The sequence below is a fragment of the Pistacia vera genome, unplaced genomic scaffold (genome assembly GCF_008641045.1).
Source record: "Pistacia vera cultivar Batoury unplaced genomic scaffold, PisVer_v2 Contig119, whole genome shotgun sequence".
Lineage (NCBI taxonomy): Eukaryota > Viridiplantae > Streptophyta > Magnoliopsida > Sapindales > Anacardiaceae > Pistacia > Pistacia vera.
In genome coordinates this window covers 16,229-36,806 of record NW_022195237.1, presented here as the reverse complement: position 1 = coordinate 36,806, position 20,578 = coordinate 16,229, and the positions used below count along the sequence as shown (strand labels likewise).

Here is a 20,578-nt window from a genome sequence, read left to right as displayed (position 1 = left end):
TAAACATTGAATTCCTTATAATTTCACCCCCATATCACAAAATAAATCCGCATTTTTACCACACATCACAACCCCCAACCAACGTATTGTCAATCCCTACCAATGAAAGCGATAAAATTTAGTCCTAACTAAACCACTTCTGTAGGTTGACATGGTTGCATTTAGCGTATGCAATAAGGCTTTAAACCCCAAGGTCTCCCTAGTGGACGAGTTATAGTCTCGTGAGGGTTTTCAACGATGCTACCGACAAACATCCTACCAATTCCTAACACACATATTATTATTATTATTATTATTGTTATTATTATTAAACCACAAACCCGAGAGTTTCGAACTCAAGCAAAAATCAACATTCAGGATAATTCTCAAATTAGTGTCAAAATCACCTCTTCTAAATACTACATGTCATTACAGTCAACAATATCACAGACATTTGACATTATCGAGGAAACACAAACTTCCATAAACCAAAAATTTTTAGGCATGCAAAAATTTCATGCTTTCCCACCCTGAACCAAAATCCTACATTGTTCCCAATGTAGCAACAAAACAACGTAGAGGTAAAAGGGAAAGAAACGAGTTACCCCCCTTTGAGTAACAAATCAGAAAGTCCAAAAGTAACACCACTGAATGCATATCCTGTAATCACATGAAATCTACCAACACAAAAGAAAAGGACACATGGCGTCTTAGATAGAATCCATGTTGTCTGTTAATCTGCATAATGATTATGGAAATAAAAATAAAACAGAAATGAAAAGAACATCGAATCAATAATAAAGTAACTAAAGTTTATACAATCGAAAAGCAAAATCACACATAAATAAACTAAAAACAAAAGTACAGAAAATAAAATAAAAAGCATGATATCCATCAGTAAATCCATCCACTCTCTCACTGCTGGCCACCACCATCACCATCACCATCACCATCACCATCACCATCATCTATATCATCACCATCCATGTCAACATCACCCCATCACCACCTACAACACCAACAACAGGTGCCCTTGGCTTATAACCCCCTAGGTAGATAGGAAACACAAACTGTGTCGGATCCATTCCTGACTAAGATAACTGAAACTGCTGGATCTGCTGTATCGTCTACAAGCACTCAGCCTGATATTTCATCTGACTTGTGACCCATGTCTGCCACTCTCTCATCTCTGCTCTTGAGTCAGCTATCTGACCATGTACAAGCTAGGTGGAAGATGTTAACAGGCGTAGGGCTCTCTGTCTACGCGGCTGTGCTTGGGCTGCAGCTCTCTTACCCCTACTGGTAATCTTCTGGAGGTACTTTAATGTCAACGGTGGAAGTGGTGGTCTCTTCACTTCATCGTCCCCAATAACAACTCCCGCAGATACACATAAGGCAGTGATAAGGCTAGGAAACAGATAGGATTTATAAGATCTGGCCGCATACAAAATCTAAAAATGGATAATCTGCCTTATGTTGATCCACATCCATTGAGATATGGCATACATCATGAGAGCTTTCTCAGTGTCCATTAGGCTAAGGTGCCCTGAAGGATGGATCTTAGCACATACAAAATACTCCTACAACTTGTGAGTGAAGTCACATTGAAACCCTTTCTTCTATTGTTCCGACCAAGAATCCACTCTCCCTGACCCTCTGTCAAACATTGTAGTACCTCATCTTAGTTTGGGTCTTTGAGGAATTTAGAGAAATCATCATCCTATTCAGAAATAGTCGATAACCCATAAATCTGGTTAATCATCTCAACATCAAATCTCACCTCCTTCCCTCTAATCCTAATTCTTCCATTTCTATGCTCGAAGGCATCAGCGTAAAACTCTATAAGAGAGGCTCAATAGCTGCGTTTGGTTAGGTTGTAAATTCCTCCCAACTCAAATCACTAATAATGTCAGTAAGTCCCTCATAAGGACATTTAAAATCAAAGTCTCATTCATCCACAAATCCTCTACCATTAATAGCATTGTCCTTATACCTATCCTCAATAACTGAACTCAGAAATCTAAGGTCATGGGTGTCCTGTGAAAAACCTCCAGGACCTCTACTAGAACTAGCCAAATCTCTATCCCTCTTAGTTGATGCCATAACAACATATCAGTATACCGATACTCCTAAAGATTAAACAATAACACAACTCCACCAACAATCTCGCCCAATGCCAAATTACATAGCAATCACACAACACCCAATACACCGGATCACACCAGAATCAATTTGCCCAATTACATGACAATCACAAAGTATAAAATCAATCTCAATCCGCACCCAAAACAATATCCAAAGCAATCAATCAACTCAACTCAACTTTCTAGAATCAAATCGGAATCGGCGATCAAAACCTTGGATTGAGATGTTTTTGCCCCAAAATAAAAAATGCCCAAATCAATCCAGGCCAAAATCGATCCTTAATCTACAAAATCAATGTCAATCAAGTGTTTAGGATGTGTTTAGGTGATGAATGAAGTGATTTTTGGAAAAAAAAAAAAAAAAAAAAGGAAGATCAATTGAAAATTTGAGAGAAAAGTGAAGAATTGCGCTGTAGTGCAACTGAGAATTGATCTGTCTTTTTATAATCTGCGAATTGCGCCACGACGCAAAGTTTTGTGCCTCGACGTAATTTGATTTTCAATGCTAAAATGAAGAACAACATAAACGTGCCACAGCCTAAAAAATTTGTGCCCTAGTGTATTACGGATTTGAATTACAAAATCGCTGCATTTGAGCAGCGGCACATGAAATTGAGCCACAACCTAAATACGCGTTTGTGTCATCGTTAGGTATGATGCCACAATTGTGCCCCGACTTGAATAAGTTACACCAAAGCGTGAAGTGAATTTTCTAAAAAAGTTAAATTAAGTGTTAGATTTCCAAAAAATTCAAACACATAAAATAAAATACACAAAATAACACACTCCTAATGTAATTAAAATAGTAAACTGAAAATAAAAATAAATAAATAAATTAAAAAAAAAACGAAACAAACAAAGGAAAAGAAACATTCGGGTTGCCTCCCGAAAAGCGCTTGTTTATCGTCTTCAGCTAAACGGATGCTCAGTCGTCCTTCAGAATCATTAAAGTACTCCACTTCCTTGTTTGGAGCATAATTTTCCTTTCCCGTCTTCAAGTTTTCTATCTCCACCGCGCCATAAGGGTACACCTCTTGAACTTTGAATGGCCCAATCCATTTTGATTTCAACTTCCCTAGAAAAAGACGCAACCGTGATTCATAAAGTAACACTTTCATACCTGATTGAAATTCTTTCCATCATATTACTTTGTCGTGGTACAACTTAGTTCTTTCGTTGTAGATCTTAGCGTTCTCATATGCTTCATTCTTAAGCTCATCCAACTCATTTAGTTCCAATTTCTTTTCCTGTCCAATCTTGTCCATGTCAAGGTTCAATCTCTTGATCGCCCAATACACCCTACGCTCTAATTCCATTGGTAGATGGCATGCTTTCCCAAAGACTAACTGATAGGGACTCATCCCGAGTGAAGTCTTGAAAGCTGTCCGATATGCCCATAGAGCTTCATTCAGTTTCACCATCCAATCTTTCCTTGATATGCAAACTGTTTTCTCCAAAATGGCTTTGATTTGCTATTACTTACTTCTACTTGCCTTGAAGTTTGAGGATGATACGGAGTTGCCACCTTATGTTTAATGTCATACTTCTTCAACAATGCTGCAAAAGACTTGTGACAAAAGTGACTCCCCCCATCACTAATAATAGTTCTAAGGGTACCATAATGGGTAAAAATAAAGTCTTTAATAAAACTAAGTATAACCTTACTATCATTAGTCTTTGTGGCAATCGCCTCAATCCACTTGGAAACATAATCAACGATGACAAGTATATAAGTATAACCAAAAGAGTTAAGAAACGGACCTATAAAGTTGATGCCCTACATGTTGAACAACTCAACCAACATAAATGTCGTGAGTGACATCTCATCTCTCTTGCCAATATTCCCTGTCTGTTGGCATCGATCACATCCTACACAAAAGATAAAAGCATCTTTAAATAAGGACGACCAATAGAATCCAGATTGCAATACCTTAAGTGCCATTTTCTTGCCACAAAGTGTCCTCCACAAAGTGATTCATGTCTATATCTTAAAATGTCTTGCTGCTCAAAGTTGGGGGACACATCTCCTTATTATTTGATTTGAACAACTTTTAAACAAATAAAGATCGTCCCAGAAGTAATGCGTAACAGTGGATAAGAATTTCTTTTTTTCCTGCAAGGTCAAATCAGGGTCAATTATACCACATGCAAGATAATTCACAATGTCAGCATACCAAAGTTCTTTTCCAAGGATGGAAAAAAGTTGTTCAGTAGGGAAGGTCTCAATGAGGGGGTACTCCCCATCTTGATTATGCACTTCATGGCTTCTTGTCTCAACAAGTCTAGACAAGTGGTCAGCCACTACATTCTCACTTTCCTTCTTATCCTTGATAGTCAAATCAAACTCTTGCAATAATAAAATCCATCTGATTAACCTAGACTTAGCATCCTTTTTACTCAACAGATATCTCAATGCAGCATAATCTAAAAACACAATCACTTTAGAACCAATCAAATAAGAGCAGAATTTTTCTAAAGCAAACACAATAGCCATGAATTCTTTTTCAATGGTCGAGTAGTTAATATGTGCACCATTCAAAGTACGACTAGCATAATGAATAACATGATGCAATTTTCCTACTCTATGTCCCAAAACTGCCCCTAATGCGTAATCAAAAGCATCACACATCAACTCAAATGGAAGTGACCAATCAGGTGACATAAGAATAGGTGCAAATGTGAGTTTATCTTTCATAATATTAAAAGTAATCAAACATTCATCATTGAAATCAAAAGTTGTTTCTTTAGCCAAGAGATTACACAAAGGTCTACTGATCTTAGAAAAATCCTTTATGAACCGCCTATAGAAACCTACATGACCAAGAAAACTTCGTACACCCTTCACAGATATGGGTGGTGGTAATTTAGCAATCAAATCAACCTTAGCTTTGTCTACTTCAATACCCCTACTAGATACCACATGCCCTAAAATAGTTCCTTGCTTCACCATGAATGACTCTTTTCCCAACTCAATGTCAAATTCGTTTCAACACATCTTTTCAAAACCAAAGTCAAATTATCAAGGCATTTGTCAAATGACGACCCAAAAACAAAAAAATCATCTATAAACACCTCAATAAATTTTTCAGTTATATCAGAAAAAATGGACATCATACATCTTTGAAACGTGGATGGAGCATTTGCACAATCTGAAGGGCATCCTCCTATATGCAAAGGTTCCAAATAGAAATGTGAATGTCGTCTTCTCTTGATCCTCTAGAGCGATAAGAATCTTATTATAACCTAAAAAACCATCAAGGAAACAATAATAAGAATAACCAGCCAATTTTTCTAACATTTGATCAATAAAAGGAAGAGGAAAATGATCCTTTTTAGTTGTAGCATTCAACTTCCTGTAATCAATGCAAAATCGCCATCCTATTATCATGCTAGTCAGCACTAAACCATCATCAGAATTTCTTACCATAGTAATGCCCAACTTCTCTAGTACCACATGAACTGGACTCACCCACTTGCTGTCTAAAATAAGATAAATGATCCCAACATCAAGTAGTTTCAACACCTTAACTCCCACCACCTCTTGCAAATGCGAATTCAACCTCCTTTGAACTTCACTAGTTGGTTTGGAATCTTCCTCCAACAACACTTTATGCATGCACATAGTGGGGCTAATTCCCTTGATGTCTGCTATTGTCCAACCTATGGCTGCCTGATGACCACTCAACGCCCTAAGCAATTTCTCCTTCTCCGATATGGTTAGGTCTAAAGCTATAATCACAAGGAGGGTTTGATCTTTTCCTAAGTAAGCATACTTAAGGGGAGGTGGTAAAGGTTTTAAATTAAGCTTAAGTGGGGATTTAATCGAAGAAACTAACTTGACATTGACATGTTTAATCGCCATCCTCAATTCCTCATCAGACATGTCCCTAATCTCACTATCCAACTCTGCCACATACTCCCTAGCCTTATTATCACTCAACTCACCATCCCCTGCTATCAAAGCCAACTCCTGTTTATCTTTAGTCTCCCCCTATAGAAAACTAGACACAATGATAGGATCCAAAGAATCAACTGCAAAACAATCATTAGTATCTAGAGGTAAAGACATAGAATTGAAAATTGAAAATTCAACGGTTTGATCAAGAACTGTCATTTTTAGCTTTCCATTTTGCACATCGATGATGGTCTTTGTTGTGGCCATGAAGGGACATCCTAGCAAAATAGGCAACTCACTGATGTGCCTAAAGTCCACTCCATATCTAACACCACAAAATCAACAAAAACAATTAGTTTGTCAACTTGAACTAAAATATCTTCAACGATACCTCTTGGATATTTCACAGATCAGTCTGTCAATTGCAAGGTCATTGTTCAAGGTTTTAGTTCTCCCAGCCCCAACTGCTAATAGATGGAATATGGCGTGAGGTTGATACTTGCAACCAAGTCCAACATCACTATTTCTTCTTTCTTGTTACCAACAGTGATGTTGATAACAAAGCTCCTCGGATCTTTTAGCTTGGGTGGTAACTTGCATTGGAGCACCGTACTCACAGTCTCTGAAATCATCACTTTCTTGTGCGGCTCATACTTACACTTGCAGGTGTTCAACTCCTTGAAGAATTTCAGGTAAGCTGGCATGTTCCTAATCATATCAAGCAAGGGTAAGTTCACGTTAACCTTAGAAAAAATGTCATATATATCAGAAAATGACTTATCCCATTTGCTTTTAATCAAGTGACCCAGAAAAGGCACAGGTGAAACATAAGGCTTCGGTGGCACATATGGATCTTCAATCTCCTCATTCTGCATGGGCGCACTTGATTGCTGCCCCTTTTTCTTTTTACCTACAAAATCAGACAAGGGCTATTTATTTTCAGAATTGATATCCTTGTTAATTACCTTACCACTCTTCAAAACTGTGACCGATTTTTCTTGCTCGAATTGGCTTAGTAACTTCCTAGGGACATGGCCTTGCAATGACTCTGTGATTTGGCCTATCTGGACCTCCATCTTCCTTATGGATGCATCTTGTTGTTGGAATCTCTATTTGAAGTTTTGATTGTTCTTTTGAGAAGCTTGAATGAAACTGTTCAATGTCTCCTCCAATGATGGATTCTTTGGTTGCATGATGTGTTCAGAACTTCCTTACAACTGGTTGTTTCTCTATGAAAAGTTTGGATGGTTCCTCCACCCAAGATTATATGTGTTCAAATACGGATTGTAGGGTCTTTGGTTGTAAGGTTTCATCATGTTCGCTTGCTCCACAACTTCTGGAAAACTCTCACCTGAAGGACAAACATTAGTAGTATGGCCAACATTACCACAAATAGCACATACGTCATTAGAACTACTATGTCCCTGCCCCATCATCATGTTGCACATGGTCTTGACTTGCTTTGTCAATCCGAACACTTGCATCGCCAACTCAGTGTTAGACTCACTTCATAAATTCCCTTTGCTTTCCTTCCAACACTTTTATGTTGTGAGTTGGCGCAAGCGTCTCATACAACACGTATGTCTCCTGTGCAGTCTTTTCTCCCATGGCACCACCTACAGCATTATTAACTATGGCTTGGCAAGCCTGTGTCAGTCCATCATAGAAAAACTAATTCAACAATTCTAAAGGGTATCTATGATGTGCACATTGAAACTAAAATCAATTTAAATCTTTCCCAAGCCTCATGGAACGGCTCACCATCAAGTTGAGAGAAAGTAGCAATTTTACCTCTTAGTTCTGCAGTCTTTGCATGAGAATAAATTTACCTATGAACTTGTTGTAGACCGCATCCCAAGTGGTAACTGGAGCTGGTGCCAATGACATGAATCAACTCTTTGCTACGTCCTTCAATGTATATGAAAAACATCTCATCCTCAATTGATCTTTAGTCAGACCTTGCAAAGGAAAAGTTTGCACGATTGAGTAAAAATCTCTAATAAATGTCAATGGATCTTCAACGGCCATCCCATGGAATGAAGGAAGTGAAAATGAATACTCTTCAACTCATAATTCCTCACTGCAGCACTCAAAACAATACAAGAGGGCGACGTTCCAATGATAGGACGCGCATACTCCTTTATCAGGTAAGGTGGATTCGCCATCTCTTCTTCGGATTCTAAAGTTAATGCACTTGATTCTTCCAAATTTTTAGGTTCTCTTCTCTTTCTACCAATCAAATTCACCCTGTCAAAACAAGGAAGCACTTCTTCACCCAATGATCGGGCGATCTTGCATTCAAAAAAAAAAAAAAAAAAAAAACTCAAAACAAAGAAAAATTATAACACAAAAATACACAGAACAACTAGAAAATAATAAAAACAACTAAAATAAAATCTAACTACAAAATAAAAACACAAATATTAATGAAATCAAATAACTCCAACTCCCCGGCAACGACGCCAAAAACTTGTTCGGTTAAAAACAATTTTAATTCTTTCGCAAGTGCATGGGTCACTATTGCAGTAAAGTGCACAAGTAAAGGTCCACCCCACAAAGAATCAACCTATCAATTAATCTAATACTGTGCAAAAACAACTAAAATAATGAAATCAAGTGAGATAATAAAATTACCCAACAATTTAATAAAATCCACATTAACTAAAATTCAAGTAAGAATAACAAAAATAATAAAATAACAACTATATAAAAATGAGATCTAAACAAATGATCAAACAATGAGAAATGGTCTAATGTGTCCAATTTCACCATAATTATCCTATTTTATGTTATTAATCTAATCGATGTTTCTCAATCCAAATCTTAGGGTTGATACTTACCAAGGTAAGGTCGTGCCATGGCCAACCAGATCAATCTAGTGTTTTCATCATCCAAACTAGCTAGTGGCATGTAGCCTAATTAAAACAAAAAAAATCCATTATGCATAAAAGTACCAAAATGAACACAAACCAACTCACATCTGTCGAGGGCATCACACAGACATAAATCAATCATGCATCAGAGCAATATGAGATTAGCTAGTGGCGTATAGCCTAACCCCAACTCATATAGTCAATCAATTAACTATTAACAGGATCAGACATCAACAACGATCAAAGATCAAGAGATATTCAAGATTAGCTACTGGCGTATAGCCTAACCTTGACTCATACAACCATTCAATCATAAATCAAAGGCAATCACGCAATAATAATGATTAATCAACTCAATAAACATAATGAAAGAAACTAAGATACCATTGGATCAATTAAACATTCGATTAGACAATAAAAATAAAGTAGTTTAATTAGATTACATTGGATACACTAGGAAAGAGTATAGCTACTCATAAATACAAGAAAACAAACCTTGATCTCACCCTTACACATTTGGATGCAAGATCCACTCAAGATGATCAAGGTTTAGCTTTATACAATCAATCACTCTCTCCCGAGCCTCAAAAGTTGCAAAAGTGTTTTATATAACCTAATCATAATGAAAATCGAACTAAAGTTGCCTTTATGTAGTTTTTAGGCAAAATTATAAATATTGGTCACCAAAATTAGGGTTGAAAATGCGGAGTTTTTCCAAATATAGCGATTTGCACCGTGGTGCATTTGAATTGCACTACAGCACGCTCCAGGCGATTTTTCCTTCGACAAAAACCCTATCACACCGTGGTGTGGATTAATTGAGCTGCGATGCAATTTGGATTTCGTTTACTTTATGCCACGGCTTGATGATTCTTCGCTGGGGTGCAATATGAGTTGCGTCGTCTTCACGTCGTGGCTTAGAAAAGTGTGTTGCGACTCAGTTGCAAATTTTTTCTCTTTTTCAACTCGCCTTGATTTATCCGCACTTGATGGGTCCAAGATGTTTGAACACCAACACAAGCATGAATAATCCATCTTTTTGCACCTAATTACTTGAAAACATAACAAAACCTGTGATTCTGGAAAATAACAAAACAAGTAAGGAAACTCATCCTAAATAATGCATTAAACATTGAATTCCTTACAATTTTACCCCCAAATCACAAAATAAATCCGCATTTTCACCACCCAATGGGCTCATTCCTTTCCATTAACCTTGTAACATCAACAATTTAAAGGAATGGCTTCTGCATAAAATTTTATGGTTTTTAGCCCCTTGACCCTATACTCTTGAAAGATAAAGTTTGTATCTTTGTCATCATTTACTAAATACCTAGCCCTTGATAAAGGTAACTCAACCTCAACCTTAAATCTCGCAATTAGGAAAATATTCCATTAACTATACAAGTCTTAACATTTTTAATGAAGCATATATAACTAAATTCATTAGGGTCAACCCTCAATATCTCATATTATAAATCAAAAGCTTTAATTTTCAAATCAAATGTAACTGCCTTGAACCTACATAAACAATAAGCACCAAACAATGAAAAACATGTCAACTAACTACATAATTTAAACATTGTAAAAGTTGGACCTAGCCTTTACCAACGCCAAGAGGGCAAATCAGCAACAATATCAGTGAGGCAAAATTCAGCTTCCTGATCTCAAGAGTGAGACATCCCATATTGCTTGGGAAGGAAGAGCATGAGCTGGTTAAATGCCTGGGAATCCCCAAATGTCCAGACGTGTTTTGGGCTTAATTAAGGGTTCTTGGGCGTGAAAACAAAACGGTGAAGGGTTGGGCTTTGGATTCGGGCCACCCAAGTTATAAGAGCTTGAAAGTATATATTTTGTTAGTGATTCAATTGGATTATTTGTGGAAAAATGTGTTTAATTTATGAAATTTGAGTTAATTATTTCATAAATACCTTTTACGGGGATCACGGGTGTATTTTGAGTATTTTCAGGTTAAAACTGATATTTGAAGGAAAAGGAATGATGTCAATGGAATTCGTGATGAGTAGGAACAAACAGTGCAAGAATCGGAGTTGAAACGAGAAAGTTGTGACGCGTCAAAGATACAACGTAACATCTTGAAATCCTTTAAGATGAGCATGCTTTGATGTTTCGATCATAACTTGAGCTGTAGAAATTAGAATTTGATGATTCTTATGGCGTTGGAAAGCTTATTAAGAGAGATATAAAGTTTATGTTGATAACTTTTCCAAATTCTGAATATTAAAGACTTGTGGGACAGAAAGAATGATCACTGTAGCGATAATTTCTGATCACCACAGCGATGGATCACGAGCTTGTTTGGGTTATAGTATTCTCCGAGTCCGAATCTGAATGGTTTAAGGCATTTAATTATTTCCTAATTAACCTCCAAACCCTAGCACTATAAATAAGGGTCTTTAATTAGTTTTTAAGGGAGATTAGAGAAGGAGAAAGGACGGCTACTATTTTGGAGATCGGAATTCTTGTAGTTCTCGTTCGCCAATTAGAGAAGTTTTTCTATTTTTCTATCTTGAACTCATGTTATTGAATACAATGGTTGTTTTTATTATTACAATTATGAACTAAATCTCTTTTCTAGGGCTAAAGATGTAGCCCAATTTATGAATATGTGTTGACGTTATTGTTGTTGATTTTTAATTAAGCATTAATTCTAAGTTTTATTATTATGTGTAATGCTTTCAATTCTTATGGATCCAAGAGTTGAATGATATCATGGGTTGGGTTGAGATCGATAGATGAAACCTGATTAGTCTAAGGTAATAAAACCATAGATTGAGCGAACGCTAGAGATAGGTTACCGCGATCTATAAGGCTCTGGTAAATTCCATAGAACTTAATGATCTCTTAGCTTCTAAATTCAACTTAGAGATATTTTGGGTTGTTGCTTCAAGGTTAATTTGCTAATTGTTCGAGAGAAAGTTAGTGGAATATTATGGAGTTTGGCCTTTAGAATAAGCTTAATTAGGTTAGCAATAATTGTCAATGCATAGGATTAAATTGGTGTGAAATCTGTGCCCTAGGTTTAGTCATATTGATCTTTTTGCCAAAGTATTAATAAAATTCTGCTTTTGTTTTGTTTTTAGTTTGTTTTCTTTTTCATTAAATTCATTCTTAAAATTTTGTTTCATCAAATATCAATAAAATATACTACTTTGGTACTTGGTAGATAGTTCTCTTGGGATTCGACACTCGTTTACTCGAGCTTTATTACTTGCGCATTTTCATACACTTACGAACAGCCTATCACCAAGCTACCAAAGCGAATAATATCTTGAAAGTGTTAGGCCGACTATGAGCCGAGGTGTTATAATTGGTATCAAAGCCAATCCCAACCAATAGTATGCGGATAGTCAAGAAGTCTCGCCTAGCCCAAAAAAGATCGCAACAAGGATGTTGGACCATGAGGGAGGGAGATTAGGACACCCCACATTGCTTAGGAAGGAAGGGCCTGGGCTGGTTAAATACCAGGAAGCCCTCAAATGTCAATACGCATTTTGGGCTTAAGCAAAGGTTCTTGGGCCAGAAAACAAAACCGTGAGAGAATGGGCTTCAGAATCGGGCCACCTAGGTTGCCAAATCGAACAACATCTTGACAGTGTTGGGTCGGCTATGGATTGAGGTGTTATAGAGAGAGCTCATATTAGGTTATCTTGCCACTGTTAAAGGCAGGTCGGGCCTATGCACTTGGAAGAGGCCTAAACTGGCTATAGGGAAGCTTGTTGTGTCTTTGTCGGCTATGATAAGGTAAGAGGAAGAAAAAGGGTAGGTGGGAAAGAGAGAAAGAAAGAAGGGAAGAAAAAGGAAGAAGAAAATAGAATATGGGGGAAAAGGAGAAAAAATAAAACCTAGGGTTTGGTTTGGGAGGGTGAAAAGTCAAAAGTACCTTTACTTCAAAATGAAAATAACAAGTCTACCAAAATTACAATTAAATTTAACGGAATGGGGGCTAGGGTCCAATTTCCCAAACCAGCGGGTGTTTTCTATTAATTCCTCAATCGTGTGAGGGTTTACTAAAAAAATCCCTAATTTAGGGTTAATTTCATTTGCACTATGAGATATTTTGTATCTTAACTACCCTAGCATTTTTTTAAAACTTTTAGATACTTCTATAAAGGAGTTTATGTATCATTGAATTTTTTTCTTAAGATTATATATATATATATAATATTTTTGGATGTCTTTCTTTCTTTCTTTCTTTTTTTGATATTTTCAAAGGGGTTTTTGGTAACATGAGTTAGGCTTCGCTTCACTAATAAGAGATGACGTAATAATATGCTCGTTAAGTCTTGCCTTTTCTTGTTATGAATTGATTTGCATAAGCTTTGGTAACTTGCAATTTATGGATCTAAAAATAGCATCTTGAAAAGCTTGTAATACCCATAGTGGTGAAGAGTACTTCTTGGATTTTGTTGGTCAAGAATAAATTTTATAGAGATAAAGAGTTGTCTTGAATGAAGATATTACTCAACTCTAAACTCCTTTTGATGTATAAGTTTCAATGAGTAAATCAATGGTAGAAGATGTTTTCAACAATAAGTTCATAAGTATAGATTCTGTCCATATTGAATCTACTAATGCAAAAGCTTTCTAGAGTAAATTAGTAGGTAAATATGTTGTCTTCTTCTAATACATAAGTTGTTTGAAGATAACGTCTAGGCTAAATCATAGGATATGGAAATGTTTAGAGTATAAATTAGAAGTTGAAGATGTTTTCTAGATTGAAAATCATTATATGAAAATTTTCTAGAGTGTATTAGATTGATAGAGATAATATCCAAACTTGATCCTCCTAACTCGATATTCTTTCTAAAGGTAATCAATATATCACAGCTTAATGTGGAAATTATGTGAAGCAAATTCATGAATGTTGTTTAGACTTCAGTTGTTGACGCGAAAACATTTTGGAGCAAATCAAAAGATTAAAGCCTAATGTAGATACTGTTTTAGTAAATCAATGGACGTTGATCAAACTTGAGCTTTTGATGCGAAAGGTTTTGGAGTAATATTAGATGCACGATTTCGACTAATATAGTCTAATTTTGTAAAATTTTGGCAAAGTCCTTAATACTTTTCATTAGGATTAGATTGGTATGAAGTACAGCCACCATTTGACTATGTTGTGTAACTTTTGTAATGTCTTCTCAATGGTGGAGGTGCTTACATAAAATGTGTGGTTGAATGATTCGTTATTGACATCTTCAATATGTCATAACTTGTAAGGAAGAAAAGTGCCGAGTCGGTCATTACGATTACAAAATTAATCATAAATACTGTAGTTAGCGATAAGCAGGGTCGAATCCACATGGAGCAATGACTATCAACCTAAAGTGTATTCAAGTAAATTGAGTAATTTGATTGATGAAAAACTAAGAAAATTAACTAATTGCAAGAAATTAAGAATGCTAACTAAAACACTAATATTAAAGACGTTGGCCTTACGGATTTGGTTCGACCCAATACTAACTCCCACAATTCCTCTCTTCACTTTCCAATTTCCTAAACCTACAAGGCTCAGAAAATCAATAAAAACATCTCCTAACAATCTAGGTATAATCTATCATGTCTCCATGTCGTCTTAGTTATAGATCGATTGGTTAAAGATGATCATCGATTAACCAAAAGCTCTAATAATTAAATACCACTAGTTGGTACAACGCTAACAAATACAACCCATCAACTTTGTATTATCCAATCAACCAATTACACAACAAATGCATTCCTAGCAAAAATACTAGTAAATGCAAATATCACTTGATTGCAATCAGAATTGAAGCAATTGAAAGCAATAATAAACATTCAATAATCTCAAACCAACATTCAATTGTGCAAAAAGTTTTATATCAACAAACGTTCTCCATGGACATTATCAATTCAACACATTAATCATCAGAATAATATAAAAGCATCGCGAACAAACTGAAATGAAAGTAAATATAATCTGAATACAAGAAACTTAACTAATTTTCCAATTCCTCTGGGCTCAATCCAACCAGTCAAGAGCTGATATGAAGAACTGTGGCCATCGATCTTGGTCTAGACTTCACCGTGACAGGCGACCGGGAGCTCAACCACTCATAGAGGTGTCGATGACGTCTAGAAAAGCTAGACGGTTGCTGGTCATGGTGGAAAATGAGTCACTGACAGCTGGAGAAGGTGGTTTGTGGACAAGGAAGACCAAAAGAGGCTAAGGAAGATGAACAGTCATAGTGGTGGCGGCTTCCAGTAGTGGTTCCTGATGGCTTGTAGCGAAATGATGAAACTACTAGAAGGTAGACTAGGTGTTAGGGAAAACAAATCGATAGTTGGGAAGGTGAAAAGTCACCAGAAAGTAAGTAAAAACACACCAAAAACGTGAAAATTCGTTGACAGAATATGAAGAGTTTCGCGCCAAATCTCAATGGAATCGGTGTGGGAGAGCTCAGGCAAAGCTAGGAAGGGAATGATCGGCACAAGAGGAAGTTGATCAGTCACCAAGAAGTCTAAGAGACATTGAAAAAAATGAAGGAATGCCATGGAAGTCCAAACATCTCTGGTGGAGGGAATATGAAGCGTAGCTGACGACAAGAAGTGAAGAATGATGAAGACCAGCAATGAGGGAAGGTGAAGAAGCTCGTCGGAAAGTGGAGATGAGTGGTCAGCTATGGTTGGTGAGAGGCGGCCTCGGTTTTGAGACCTTTGGATTTATTTTTATAGTCAATGCGACAAATTTTCGTTCAATCCCTACACAAAACAAAAATGACAAAATAAACCCTAATTATTCATATTAATTTGACCCCTGAACAACACAAAAGAGATAAAATCAACCCTAGATAATAAATCACACTCTAGTATCAACTTACTCAATCCAAAATTTTAATTCAAGCATGCAAAATTAGTAAGACAAACTCAGAATATGATTTCCATGCATAAATTCATAATTTCTCATATTTGTCTCCATATAATTTCATTTTCAAGCACAAATGGGGCATTTTAATTACCTTAGTAGATTCATTTCATGACTCTAACACACTCCCCAACTTACTCTTTGCTCGTCCTCGAGTAAAGTCAAAGCAACTCTTTTATCATTCTCATAAAACCATACATAACCATATTCATCAACAGCTAAGGCATTCATGAAATGATAAAGTAAAGAATTTGAACATATCAAGTCAACAACACAATCCTAAATAAAGAACTAAAATTTCTGTCAATATTTGTCTATCTCCATTTATGCTTCTCAAACACGCATCCCATGCTCCTGTCATAATGTAAGAATGCAGTGCAAGACTCCCCAACTTATGTGCATGCAACATACAACTCATTTTCCATACAAGATTGTTAATCAATTTTCATTTTCATCATTTTTCATTCATCACTTGTTTTCTCATTTTTCCTTTATCTTGTCTTAACTTTTTAAGCTTTCTAGAAGGTCCATGTAGCAGGCTTTAGGTTAATGACTCCCAAACCTGACAGCTATAGGGCATTAAGTGTAGAACACCCCTCGGACTTACTTAACCGAACCAACTAGGCTACAAGTCAAAACTTTTTTTTTATATATATAAAGCTCATGATCTATGGAATGACTTAGTAAGCTTTCTAGAGAACCCATGTAGCGAGCTTTGGGCCAACCACCCACAAGCTACATAGCTTTAGGGGATTAGGTTTAGAACACCCTTCGGGTTTATTTGCTCAAGTCAATTAGGCTTCAAATCAAAACAAAATCACCAACCAATAGTTAAGCACTTTCAAAGACAAAGATTAACATTTTTAATCACACAAGATAATAAATGAAAATTTGCTTAATAGGCATGAAAAGTATGTGGGAGACTAGCATAAACACTAAAACACATGACATTCATACAAATCAGTGTCTAACCATAATTATGGACAAACCTAACACATAACAAAAACAATAATTCAATGTTTAAAATTGTGTTGCAACAAACTACCTTCACAAATGTCACAAAACCTTTCAACTTGGACCTTAATTGTTTGCAAAATGATTGTGCATGAATTCATGAAAATTTAAAAAATAGCTCACTTTTTCCACTTTTGGACCTACAAGAGTAGGATTTCAACATATTTTCCACAAAAATTTAAGCACAACAACTCAACCCATAATCAATCAGCACACATTCATCAACTCAACACAGAATCAAATCAACACTTCTACCCAACTTCAAATGTCATTGTCCTCAATGACTAACAACTACAAACATTCTCCCCAACTTAGCATCAAATGATCTCAAACGACAATAAAATCAATAACAATTGAAATAGTCCAACACACTTGAGAACATATCCAACAATAGCAATATGTAAGGTGGAGAGATACAGCCTGAGTGACAATGACGAGGTTGCCAAGCATGTTTAAGACCATTCAGTAGCCACACAACTTGAGTACTCAACCACGACACCCACAATAAATCATGCAAAGACAAAAACAACAAAGGAAATAAAGTAATAAGACATATTTAAAAAGGTGGGTATTGAAGTGTTGATGAAAGATGTTGAAGTGTTGAATTTCTTCTTTTGATCTTCAAAGTGAGTGTTACACTCTTATTTGAAAAACAAGAATGGATATGCTCTATGTAAGGGGAAGCAATTGTCCTCATCTTGTTTTGGGAGATGCATATTCTAAGGGGGAACTTTTCAATTTTTGTTTTTGGCATATTGTGTATGGTTTTATACTTTCATATGAATCTCAAATTTTGTATAATTTTTTCATCAATAAAAAAGGAGGAGATTGTGGAGCTATCATGTGTTTTCATGTGCCAAAACTAACCAAAGAGTTGATTAGTTATCTAACAAACGTGCTAAGGTATGACAAGAAGTCATAACAAAAAAAAAATGTAGTTTTCCTATTTGGTACGACCATGCAAGACAAAGGAATGACCGCTCCTTGTATCACAAATTTGCTTAGATGGACGTTCCTCTCATCATGACAACGTTCCATGTGATTATGCATGCTTCTGCAAAAAATGGAGTCAAGTCGCTTACACTAGCATGACCAAGCAACATGCCCATTCCATCCAAGTCAAAAGTCAAAGTACTCAAAATTCAAACATCTCGCACCTTTAACAAATCTTGGAAGACAAGCCTTAAAGATCAAGCTGAAGTTCAAGTATCTAAAGTGGAATGATAAGATCATTCTTGGTTGAACGTCAACATTCTAGGAAGTCGTGCATGCTTATGAAATTCTTATGGATTTTTAAGGAGCCAATGGGTTCATCATTCCCTGTGGTGGAATGATCATTCGTGATGATGGCACGCCCGCTAGCGATGGTGGAACGATCATACCTGAAGCCCTAAAGTTGTACGAAATGACTATTGGTGCTAGGAACGAATGTTCGCGATAGTGGAGCGTTCGTTCCTCTATGTCTACAGACTTTTCAAGACTGCATTAAATGCAACAACGACTCTTTACCTTCAAGGGGAGAAGTGAAGCAACAAATAGAACTTTTTATTGCAAAGAAAGACAAAGAGAATATCAGAGATTCAAAGTCTTATAAAAAAACATTCTCACATAATCCCTTGAGCTAAAAATCCAAATCAAATCATCACTTTATTGTACCCATTTGAAAACATTTGAGAGTATTGTTCTTATTGTGTGTTCAAGCCTAGTTGAAGAGACAATCTTTCTCACACTTTTATTCAAACACTTTACAGGTGAAATCCTATAAATCTAAAGGTGAAATCCTGTCAAAATAGTGTATTGGCGCAATCCAATTCTAGTGAAACTTCAAAGAGGTTGCCTTGAAGACAACTATCATTATTTAAGAAAAATACTATTTAAGATTAATTAGTTGGAGACAACTTAAAAGTACCGAAAGACAAGATATTTAGGCTTAGTTTTGGATTGATATAGCTTGTCCCATAAATCACTTATGGGTCAACTTTAGAAATAATGTAAGATTTGTTTGTTTTATTTAATTTTAAATTCACTGTTATTTTAGGAATTGAGACCAATGCAAAAAGACCCAAATAGATATTTTAAAATAACTTTGTTTTATTAGTAAAATATATGAAAATTTAATTTCTTAAATAAAAAGCGTAAAATTTAAAAATTACAATAGCCGGTCAATGGAGTCTTTGACAAAACCCCAACGACTAGTGAGGTGACAATACCGACACCTTTGAGAAAATATGGCAGCGTTACACTGCATTTAGCCTGAAACATTTCAACAAAACTTTTCATCTCACTTCCACATACCAATGTGTTTTCTAGACAAACCACTAACTGTTGGGGTTATGCCCTAAGAGTACAGTGTTTTTCTGAGAGATTGTAAACAATTGTTAAATAAATAAAATTATTATATTTTACCATCATATAACTCCTTTTATTTTACATGTGCATATGTATGTATAGATCAATGGTTAAAGAATCCTGAGCTACCGAATTAGATGAAATGCTCGTTTTTGTGAAGTAGTCATATATGGGAGATACTAGATTTCATCGTAGCTTGAAATTATGTTCACAACCAAGAAACATGAACTGGGCACTTTGTTTCCATAAGGTTGGTGTGTTGTCTATCTCCATGGAGGTGATGAATCTCGAATCACTGAAATATGGAATTCAGGGCATAAACACTTGTGCATTATATATGCATTAGACAAAACCAAGTGAAGTTTATAATTTCTATGTAACTACCATAACAAAAAACATAAACTTCACATCTTAGCACCTAGGCATATGTACCTTTATCCTAAGTGGGAAGTGTACCTTTGATTTATCGACTGCAGTCTTTGATTGGAGTAGAAGGCGAGACTTTGTTGTTTAATAGGTCAATACCCTGGCTGATTGGGATTGTAGTTCTATGGACCTAACAACACTGTTCCATAGATATGGAATTCATAACTCCAAAAGGTTTAAGGGATACTGTCTTGTGGGTTTTATTAGGTCGTGAATGATGAGATTTGGCCAAGCTTTTAATGAAGTGATCATTAAACATTTATCATTTAGTGGGACTAAAATTGGTCATAAGGATAAGATGTAATTGGAAACGTATACCAGTATAGCGATCTAGTTCCAATTATTGGTGTCTTATGGGAGTATATATGTAGCTATCACTAAATGGAATGGCTTTAAGGAAATAATTTAATCGGATTAAATTATTGAAGTTTATGATAAACAGAGTGTTTGATTCAAGAGTGCAACATTGTCCCTTTAGTGGAGTTAGACAACGTTAGTGCATTTGATTCTTGAGTTTATGAGATAAAGGGGTAAGGAACTGAATATGTTGAAACCTGTTATTAAACATTTCTATATGGGTCCACTAGGTAGCCGATAACAGTTATCTTGGACAATATATGTGTACTATTATTCTAGTTTAATTTGAACTATTTAGAATAGTTTGGAAAATTAAATTAGAATAAGTTATAGAAGGCGTTTGAAGACTTGCATCAAATGCGTTAAATAGTTTAATACATTTGTAGAGGAAAGACTTACATGATCGTCATGTGAAGTCTAAGGTAATGGTGAAATTTTGGCAAGAGCGATGATCTCGAGCTTGAGCTCAACTATGAGCTGGTATAATTAGTGGAGGAACACTTGCATGAATGTCATGTAAAGTTGTGGACTTAATTGTTATTGCCCACTGATGGAATTGGGCAAAAGCGATCTCGACTTTGAGTTCGCTTATGGTAAGCTTGAACTCCAGTGCGAGTTAGGCTTTGTTTCAATATAG

The 20,578-nt window shown here is 35.9% G+C and overlaps 1 protein-coding gene across 1 annotated transcript; it reads right to left on the bottom strand.

Moving 5' to 3' along the window:
- Positions 1–5,217: 5,217 nt before the first annotated feature.
- Positions 5,218–7,466, bottom strand: LOC116111316. The gene is made up of 3 exons (XM_031397515.1): positions 7,370–7,466; positions 6,636–6,928; positions 5,218–6,114 (listed from the first exon to the last, which is right to left on the bottom strand). Exons 1-3 carry the CDS (start codon positions 7,464–7,466, stop codon positions 5,218–5,220), a joined length of 1,287 nt encoding a protein of 428 aa, XP_031253375.1.
- Between the last annotated feature and the right edge of the window lie 13,112 nt (positions 7,467–20,578).